This window comes from Vombatus ursinus, unplaced genomic scaffold, assembly GCF_900497805.2.
Source record: "Vombatus ursinus unplaced genomic scaffold, bare-nosed wombat genome assembly UNPS02014801.1, whole genome shotgun sequence".
In the NCBI taxonomy this organism is placed as follows: Eukaryota; Metazoa; Chordata; class Mammalia; order Diprotodontia; family Vombatidae; genus Vombatus; species Vombatus ursinus.
Window position 1 is genome coordinate 524170 of NW_020954579.1, and position 10112 is coordinate 534281.

Here is a 10112-nt window from a genome sequence, read left to right on the forward strand (position 1 = left end):
TAACCAATTGCTCAATGTTCTGCAAAAGATGAAAAAGAATAATGATAGAGAGTTTCTACTGAGCTCCACCCATCTTCCATTTCAACATAATAAATGTCCTATGTGTTTTAAGGGCAAAACACACACCAGGATGTATCAGATTGGCTATTAGTAATGATAATGCTAAATTAGCAAAAAAGAAGACAGCCCAGTGAGAAGAAAATCTTTCAGACGGGATACACCCTCCCAGCTCAGTATATAAAGGCTTGCCACAGTCTCTGGATAGCAATCATTGCTTGAGCTGAACCTCTACTGCATCACTATGTCCCAGAGATACAGTTCCAGCAAACATTACTCTTCCTCCCATAGTGGAGGAGGAGGAGGAGGAGGAGGAGGAGGAGGAGGAGGAAGTTCATCTATCAGAATCTCAAGCAGTAGAGGCTCTGGCTATGGGGTTAGCTCTCTTGGTGGAGGATTTAGCTCAGGTGGGGGCTCTACCTATGGCAGTTGCTCAAGAGTGGGGGGCTTTGGCAGTGGATCAGTAAGGGGCTTTGGAGGAGGCTTTGGTGGTGGCAGCTATGTTGGGAGTAGCTTTGATGGTGGTAGCTTTGGTGGAGGAAGCTTTGGTGGAGTCCTTGGGGGAGGCTTTGGGGGAGGCAATGGAGGCCTCCTCACAGGCAATGAGAAGGTCACTATGCAGAACCTCAATGACCGCCTGGCCTCCTACCTGCACAAAGTGCAAGCTCTAGAGGAGTCTAACTCTGAGCTAGAGCAAAAAATCAAGGAATGGTATGAGAAACATGGCAACACAAATCAGCGAGAACCTCGTGACTACTCTCATTATTATGACCAAATCAAAGAACTTAAGGATCAGGTAAGAAATATCATTTATACTGCTTCTGAACCAGTCTTTGCTTATTTCTTAGTCTTATATTTTAGATAACAATAGCTGGTCTCAGAGTCAGGAGACCTAGGTTTAAACTTTGTCTGAAGCATAGTAGCTACGTGGCCCAAGACAAGTCACTTAACTTCTTCCAATGCTCCTAGGCAACTCTCTTGGGCTCTAAGTTTTAGAGCAGGTGCTAATCTGCATTATAAGAGGGAGTTTCTCATTAGCAGTTACTTAGAGCAATGAAATCATAGCTCCACCCCCCCTCTTCTTCCCCCTACACTCCCCTCCCAAAAATTAGTTGAGATAGAGAAATCTTAAATCAAGAAACATGAGGCTGTTAATTGTTATTGGTTATTTTATCCTTGGTCCTGGGAATAATTCAGTATGATCCTAAATTAGAGGGAAAAGGATCTTTACCCATCATGCAATGGTAAACCATTATTGGTCAACAAGGATGTCGGACTGTTCAAAGCTATTGGGCCTCCAGGGAACTCCTGAAGAAAGGAAGCGTAATCAAAGAAATGGAGGGGAGGGCAATACAAAAGGGAAAGAACCATTGGAATGGGAGGAAAAATCTCTGCTAGTTCTATCAGGATAAATAAAACATTTTCCAAACTCATAGAACTCTCTCTTACATTTTTCAGAAGTATGAATTCTCCCAATTGGAAGGAAGAGGGAAATAATTCATATATTCAAAGGATATCTAAAATTCAGATCTAATGGATCAATTCTAACTTAGAAATACATATATTTAAGAAGTACCAAATCAGTCAGAGGTGTCCCAGAGTCAATGAAATAACATGATGTGATCAGATCAGAGATTTCAATTGCTGAGTAAAAAAAATAAATAAATGCCTGGTCAGAAAAGACATGACTTCAGAAATCCTAGAAGATTCAAGCTTTAGGAAACAGATGACTGCACTGTATGTCATTCTCAAATGACAGAAGTATCCCCATAGAATTGGTTAATGGTTAAATGGTTAATGGTTAAATTCAGTTCTTAAGAAGCACAGCCTTTTTCAAAAATCCATACACATGACCTCTTTCTAAATTATTTTTCCTTTACCAGATCCTGAATCTAAGCACTGACAACGCTAATGTGCTGCTGCAAATTGATAATGCTAGGCTGGCTGCTGATGACTTCAGACTGAAGTAAGCAAAGGGAATAATGAGCATGTGCTGCTGAAATTGTTAGACATGAATTTGGTGTGGGTAATTGCTTAACAAAACCCAAATGAGTTTCCAATGTCCCCCAAATGGCACATTCTGCCTGGTAAAAAAAAAATCATTCAAAATTCAACATTTTCTAGATCATCAGAGAAATTTTCAGTGGTAATAATATCATCTAATATATTTTAGATCAGGAATACTTTGCAGCTAACCTAAGTAATTTTGGACTTTGCTACTTTTACACAGCTGTTAACCATCATTTGTGTGTGAAGTAGAGTGAACGTGTTGGAATAAAATGTGAAATCAATTGGTTACCAGACTATGAAATGAATTCTATTAATACTCAAGTTACTATTCTATTGATAATAGCTACAATAATATTATTAATAGAGTTGGTCCTTCTTTCAGACTAGCACAATTTCTCTAGAATCCAGAATAATACTCTGTACACAGTAGGAGCTTAATTAATGTGTATTATATCATCTGAACTGATATGGCATGGTATTTTATTATACTGTATGGTATTTTGTTACTCTACATTTTCTCAAGCTCCCTTTCCTACTTTCCCCAGCCGCAAAAGACATTCTTTTAAATGGACTGAGTTATATTCATGATTATAGGTCTCTTTCAGGTATGAAAATGAAGTGACCCTGCATCAAAGTGTGGAGGCTGACATTAATGGTCTGCGCAGAGTCCTGGATGATCTGACCTTGAGCATGTCTGACCTAGAGATGCAACTTGAAAGCCTGAATGAGGAGCTGGCCTTCCTGAAGAAGAATCACAAGGAGGTGAGACAAAATTCTGTTCCATCCCACCATGCTACACACCAATCCCCTAAACTCTCACTATAGTCATGAAAACTAGAGTCACATTATGGGCTCTCCTTCCCCTGCAGGAAATGAAAGATCTTCAGAATGTGTTCACTGGTGATGTGAATGTGGAAATGAATGCTGCCCCAGGAGTGGATCTGACCAAATATCTGAACCGTATGAGAACCGAATATGAGACAATGGCTGAACAAAACCACAAAGATGCTGAAGCGTGGTTCAATGAAAAGGTGAAAATTACTTATCATGCCTAAAGGCCACTCACCTCACCATAAGGGTGGTTATCATCTTCTGATGATTCTTTTCTCTCTCTCCTCTCCTTTGCTTTTATGATCCTAGAGCAAAGAGGTGACCAAAGAGATGGATACCAACGTTGAACAAATGTCCAGGCACAATTCCGAGATCACTGAATTGAAACGCAATGTTCAAGCTTTGGAGATTGAACTGCAGTCACAACTGGCCCTGGTAAGTTAACAATAAGCTCTCTGATTCCGTAACATAAGCTTTGTGATTCCAAAATGTTTTAATGCATTTCTCAAGAAAGTGTGAAGTTTTAGAGCATCTGTTTCTAAGCTTTCCTATTCAAATTCATGATCCCAAGGATGAATCACCAAATTAGGGGATATATCCTTAGACCATCTTGATGAGGGTGAAAGAGGAGAGTGTAAAAGCTGGCTTGCAGTTTAACATTAAAAAAAGCCTAAGAATGTGACAACTGGTCCCACCACTTCATGCCATAGAAACAAAGAAGAAATGGAAACAGTGTCAGATTTTATATTCTTTGGCTCAACGATCACTGCAGATAGTGACTGCAGCCATGAAATTAAAAGACCCAAGATCCTTGGAGGAAAAGCTATGGCCAATCTGGACAGCATACTGAAAAGCAAAGATATCATCTTGCTGACAAAGGTCTATATAGCCAAACCTTTAGTTTTTCCAGTGAGAGCTGGGATGGAAGGAAAGCCAAGCACCACAGAATTGATGTTTTCCAATTGTGGTGCTAGAGAAGACTTTTGAAAGTCCCTTAGACAACTGGAGGTCAAATCAACACTTAAAGAAATTAATTCAGGCTACTCAGTGGAAGGGCAAATACTGAAGATGAAGTTTAAATACTTTGGCCACATAATGAGAAGGTGGGACTCATTGGAAAAGATCCTAATTTGGGGGAAGATTGAAGGTAAAAGGAAAATGAGGTGGCAGAGAATGACATGGATAGATAATGCCGTGGAAACAATGAACATGAACTTGGAAAGACTTTGAGAGATAGTGGAAGATAGAAGGGCCTGGCTTGCTATGGTCCACCAGGTCATGAAGAGTCAGAAAGGACTGAATGACTCTACAATAATGACAACAGAAAGAAAGGAATATAGTAATTAGCATCAGGCTTTTGAAATACAACAAAGACTCCATATCAGGGCCAAAACTGTTTGTAGTATTGGTCAGAAATTACTAAAAAGTTAAAACTAGTTTGGGTCACATATTTTTAAATATAGTAAAAGTTCTTTATTCCCCTATGAATTTTCTAATTAGAAAGAGTTTTGTTGTATCCCATTTAATCAATGATGTTGTCAATTCATACAATGCTCCTCTCCTCAGAAACAATCCCTGGAAGGAACTTTGGGAGACACAGAAGGTCGTTACTGCATTCAGCTGTCACAAATCCAGGCCCAGATCACTGCTCTGGAAGAGCAGTTACAGCAGATCAGGGCTGAAACAGAGTGCCAGAATTCAGAATTCCAGGTGCTCCTTGACGTCAAGATCCGCCTGGAGAATGAAATTCAGACCTACCGCAGCCTGCTAGAAGGAGGAGGGTGAGTAAAAGAAATGCCACTTTGGAAATTCTCCTGCCTACTAATTTTCTAGGTAGGGGACCTTCTCCCAATTTTCGAGAAGCAAAGGTCTGTTAGGGGAGAAATACATAGCTCTGTCTGAAATGTTGGGTTCATCCTGCCTGATTTTGGCTAAGGAATGATCATCATGACCAGGAAGATATCTTTTTCAAGTGTCTTTAAATTCTCTGTGGCGGGGGGACTTCTGTGTGTGTTTCTGTCTCTGTCTCTCTCTGTCTCTGTCTCTCTCTCTCTGTCTCTGTGTGTGTGTGCCTCTGTGTGTGTGTGTGCTTCTGTGTGTGTTTCTGTCTCTGTCTCTCTCTCTGTCTCTGCCTCTCTCTGTCTCTCTCTCTCTCTGTCTCTCTCTCTTTCTGTCTGTCTCTGTTTCTGTCTCTCTGTCTCTATCTTTATCTATCTCTCTTCTGCTTCTCCCTATGTTGCCCAAGCTAAAAGTGCAGTGACCACTTACGGGCTCAATTCCAACACTGACCAGCATGAGGGCTTTCACCTGCTCTGTTTTCCCCACCTAAGATGATTTGCCCCTCTTTAGGTAGCCTGGTGGCCTTCTGATGCCAAAGGCTCATCATACGGGTAAGCTTGGGCATCAATTTATTAATGATGTTTTATTTATTGGTGATTTATCTGCTTATTTATTGACGATGCCCAAATAGCTTTAACCTTACTGAAGTTCAGAATGCCCAGACTCAAGTGAACCACCAGTCTGAGTTTTCCCCAGTAGGAGAGGCTATGAAGATGTACCATCACAGTTTGCCATCAATCTCTTATCAAATTTTTAGCTTCTCTAGAGTCTAACAAAATCTGGGGAGAAGGGTGTGAGTTTTGTAATGCATATAGATAACTAATCATTAACATTTATCTCCCTTTTTATTATTCTGGTAGCTCATCTGGAGGTGGTGGCCGTGGAGGAAACTCTGGTGGATATGGAGGAAGCTCTGGTGCCGTGGGATATGGTAGAAGATCCAGTGGTGTCCAAGAGGGTAATAGCTCCAGCACTGGAATTGGAGGGAGCTCTGGTGACAGTGGAGAATTCAAAAGTTCTGGCTCCAGAAGAGTTTCAAGTGGAGGACAAGGAGAAAGTACTGTATCTGGTGGAGAATCTCCATCTAAAAGCAGTTCTGGAACAAGGTCAGCAGAAACTAACTTAGATAATCAGAATCTTTTCAAATTTCTTGTGGGTTTTGCTTATGAGATCTTCTTTCCCCTTCATTCTTCTTCAGTATGGAAACAAAAATATTAAAGAAAGTTTCTATTTTCTGAAAGAAATTGTTTTGATAATAATTTTGAAATTAAAAATATAAGCTCTAGATAACATTTTATATTTTCACTTGGGCTAACTCTCACTAAAAGTCACTTCAATTGAAGCGCCATCACCCCTAGAACATTTGAAATAAGAGACAGAGAGTAGAGAGAGACAGTGACAGAGACAGAGACAGAAAGAGAGACTTTGTTTCGCAAAGAACACAGGAATCCACTGCAAGCTCTGGAAGGTCTTAGAGGCAAGATTTTGAATATGAGCCAAGTAACTGATGAGGGGTCTGTTGTTTGAGAACCATCCTAGCTAAGTTGAGAGAAGCCCCTAATCAAGTTGGCTAAATAATGAAGAAAGTTTTCATCTGGGCAACTTTCAACTAGCCATCTAGTGAATGCTAAAGAGTTGTAACCTTTGTTGGTGAAGAGAAGACCCACACTAACAAAAGCACAGATCCTTGAATAACATCATGGTAGAGTATAATTCAAAACTGAAATTTTAAATAAAAATCAGGAGAGGCCATTTTTGGTGGGCTCTTCTTTCATGTTTTCCTTTAGATTAGTAATTTGTTTTATGTCTCTCCATTTTGGTTGGCAAATATGCCTTTCCAGGACTAAACTGTAATCTCTCTGATTATTGGAGGGTATTCAAGTTAATTATTTCACTCACAGCTACTTGTTAATTTTCCTTGTTCAAGTGCAGCTTTTGGGGGGCCTCTAAAATTCTCAACTTCATTGAAGAGGAACACTCTTCATTATATAGTAGAAATACCAATGCTGGTCATTTTTCACCTACAGATTCTAATAGAAGTTATTTGATCAAGGCCATCATCGAGGAGGAAGCCCCTGATGGAAGAGTCCTTTCCTCCAGAGTGGAATCAGAGACCAAGAGGCACTTCTATTAAATGGAAAAATCTCTTTCCCTAAACTACAACATATCAATATTGGGCAAAGAAAATCTCCATCCTTCCTAATGGTCATGGACACTTTCTCTCTTTAAATATAAGGTGTCTAAAAGGTTTCCCGTGGTTTCTTTCCTATTCCTTTTCATTTTACCAGAGAGTATTCTTCTATGAAAACTTTTCATAAAGAAACTTTCTGTTCCTATTTACTGATATATTTCAATAAACTTTCTTACTGATGCAAACAATGTAATTGTGTCCATGTTATCTTTCTTTTTTGAATGAGACATTAATAGCCTTAACAGGAGAGGTTATAGTATCATAGGAGTCAAAGTAAGATCTTAGAGAAACCAACCAATCTAGCGCAATCATTTTGCAGGCAAAGAAACTGAGACTCAGGGAAAGGAAGTGGCTTCCTCAAAGATCACGCAATTAGTAAGTCCTAAGGTTGGGATTTGACCCTGGATCATCACCTGATTCTAAACCCAGGACTTTTCTAAAAACAACAACATATTGATAGTGAGCCTCTATGTTTAAAATGGTTTATCCAAAAATTTTTTGCAAGCATATCTTATTTTCCTAAGATAAAAATCTTGTCCTATTTCAGACTAGTATCCTAAGATTGTATAAAGCAGTTTCTCCTTAAAACAATGCCCACATATTGCCAATTTTATGTAGTAGCTTTCTAATTCTCTGGGATCCAATTACATGGTTTCTGGAAATCCATGATAATCAATGGGCAGAAATTTGGCCATATGACTAAAATAATTGGACATTACAATAAGTCACAATGACCTGGGCACTGCTTACCTGCCTCCTCTTGCCTTGTAGTCAAAAATATGAACACCTCATCACATATGCAACATGGAGGGTCATTTCTCCAATGGAAAAAGAGATGAGGAAGATGGTCAGAATGTTTATTGCTTGGTTGGTGTGGAAATTGTATAGCGACTTAGGAAAGAATATGGGCTGAGTCTCCAGTATATCTTTGTCCTTCAGCATTCCAGTGAAGTCATACCTAGAAGTTTGAAATTTACTAACCCTTCTAACTAATGACCACTAAGACGAAGAGATAATTGAGATAAGTGAACAGGCTAAAGGGGATAGGTCTTCTAGGTAAATGCCACTTCAATATTGTAGGAGGGAGATCTTACACTGGATAGTGTTTTAATAAGCCCCACAAGAAATTTCTGGTGTAAAGATTTGTCCCGTTTAAACTGCAGCACTATCTCAATACCTTTGTCCCCAGCTGCTTGTTTCATAAAGCTCAAATAGGAATCTGGGAACTGCATGTAACTTGCTTGTCACTCTAAGGAAGGGTGGGGGTACTTCACTGAAATAAACCAACTCTCAGAGAGGAAGAAAACTCTTACAAGAGAGCCATAACTCCTGCCTGGGAGGTGACAAACTTCAAGGCCAAAGATCTGAGGATTCAAATAAGAGAGCCCTCTGCCTATCCTAGGATAAGGTTCTCTGACCTTTCTGAAAAAGAATAGTTGCAATACAAATGAAAAAAGCAATGTAACATCCAAGTAAAAACATCACAGAAACACCCAGCTGAGCCAGGGGCTAGAGGTGGTTGGAAGTACAGTTATCCATCAAACAGTTGGCCCAGGGATTCAAGTAGATTGATCCATTCAATAAACCCATCCCAATGGCCAAATAACCAGTTTAGCCCAGGCTAGCATTAGCCAAGCTCAGCTGCCAACAAATTTCATGGCACAGTATGGCAGCAGTCATGGCCCTGTACCAGCCCATACTGGCATCAGCTGTTCCCAGTGAGAAGACAGCCCAGCAGCAGACCAGCCTATTTATTAGAGACTCCTGGGATTCCCATGGAGAATAAGCCCATCTAACAGCAGAGCAACTCACCGATCTCCAACACCTGCTCCATAGTGAGCTTTGTGAGAACTCTCCAAAGAAAGAAAAGACAAGGAAGGTCCACAGTTCTGAAGCTATAAGTTGCCTCAGGCGCTTGTGTTTCCTACACAAGTGCCTCACAACTATTGTACTGTAGTGTGTGTCTACTTGGAGTGCTTTGTAATTTTTTTCTACGTCATTTGAATAAATGTCTTTTTGAAGAACCATCCAAGTGCTTAAGGGAGGCACTCAGTAGTAGGTCTCATAAGCTACAGTGATGGATGTGGTCTCCCACAGGGTCACCCCTGGAAACCAAGGTAGCAACTGCTCCTCTGGGCATCCCACCAACCAATGCCATTGCAAGTTGGAGGAATAATCTTCAGAGGGCATGCTGCTACAATAGAAAGGAAATGATAGGAGGTGAAGAGATGATAGAGGAGTAAACTCAGGGACTTGCCTGAACTCTTTCAAATTTCCCTCCAAACAACTTTAAAACAGTGGTTCAAAATGAACTCTAGAGTGTCAAAACAAACAAAAGAATGGAGTAAAATGATATGCCAGCTGAAGAAAGCCTAGGAGGTCAGAAAGAAAGATCTTTCTCACTGGGATAAGAGCAGAATGAAGTCCAATGCATGCTGTGACCATCAACCCAGCACTGAGATCTCGGACCCTGCCTCAGGCAGCCAGTAGTGGGCCATACCTGGTGCAAGCCAGCAGCAGGCCTTGGGGATAACTGAATCTGTAGCAGTTACTTCTGAGGCTCTCAGCCCACAAATGGTAAGGGGTTGGACAACTGGTTAAAAGAAGATTACATTAGATGGCATGAGGTGTAGGACTCTGTTGCACTGCCAATGTTCATTTCCAGATCACAGTGCCAGGGCAGGCAGGAGCACTAGCACACTAGAGATCCTGGCTACAGGATAGTGGACACCTTGATCACAGTTCCACAGTTTCAAGGCAGAAGAAAATGTGTGTGGTCACTCACAAACCAGAGTAGAGACCAGGAGAGCAGTGACCACACCTCTCTTTAGATCATACCACTTCAGGGTTAATGAAGTGTTCAGGAAGACTAGCACCTCTGGTATAAGGTCTTGCCAAGCCCTTTTCAGGGCTATTCACCAACCTTTGGTGTTTACCTGATTCACCCAACTCTCATCAGTGTGTGCAAGTAGCTATAGCATGCACAGTGTCTACACCCAGTAAACCATCTTGGCAGATGGGCTAATCTAGGCTGAGGGTAATTGACAAGCCTCAGACCTATTGATGAGTTGAAGGATGTCTATACTAAGCATATGAAGACTTCCCCTGGTGGAATGGGCAGATGAGATTAATTTGTTACAATAGCCATAAAGGCAGCTGAAGTAGGCACTGTGGAGTAATGAGC

General features: G+C 40.8%; 1 protein-coding gene across 2 annotated transcripts; it reads left to right on the forward strand.

Moving 5' to 3' along the window:
• The first annotated feature begins 275 nt into the window (after positions 1–275).
• On the forward strand, positions 276–7039 carry LOC114051160 (keratin, type I cytoskeletal 10-like). Of its 2 annotated transcripts, none has more exons than XM_027873370.1 (8): positions 276–853; positions 1941–2023; positions 2673–2829; positions 2937–3098; positions 3208–3333; positions 4465–4679; positions 5598–5857; positions 6759–7039. In XM_027873370.1, the coding sequence occupies exons 1-8, from the start codon at positions 302–304 to the stop codon at positions 6869–6871; spliced, it is 1668 nt and encodes a 555-aa protein (XP_027729171.1). In that variant the 5' UTR covers positions 276–301; the 3' UTR covers positions 6872–7039. The 2 variants fall into 2 exon arrangements, with proteins under 2 accessions (XP_027729171.1, XP_027729169.1); XM_027873368.1 differs by having other exon boundaries at positions 5598–5843; positions 6765–7038.
• The last annotated feature ends 3073 nt before the right edge of the window (positions 7040–10112 follow it).

What these genes read in the sequence shown, in the direction of transcription:
- LOC114051160 (XM_027873370.1), top strand. Translation starts at nt 302, where the DNA reads ATGTCCCAGAGATACAGTTCCAGCAAACATTACTCTTCCTCCCATAGT. An exon ending in TGAAGAAGAATCACAAGGAG is followed by an intron (nt 2,830 to 2,936) that starts GTGAGACAAAAT and finishes CTTCCCCTGCAG; the next exon opens with GAAATGAAAGATCTTCAGAA. An exon ending in AACAAGGTCAGCAGAAACTA is followed by an intron (nt 5,858 to 6,758) that starts ACTTAGATAATC and finishes GTCATTTTTCAC; the next exon opens with CTACAGATTCTAATAGAAGT.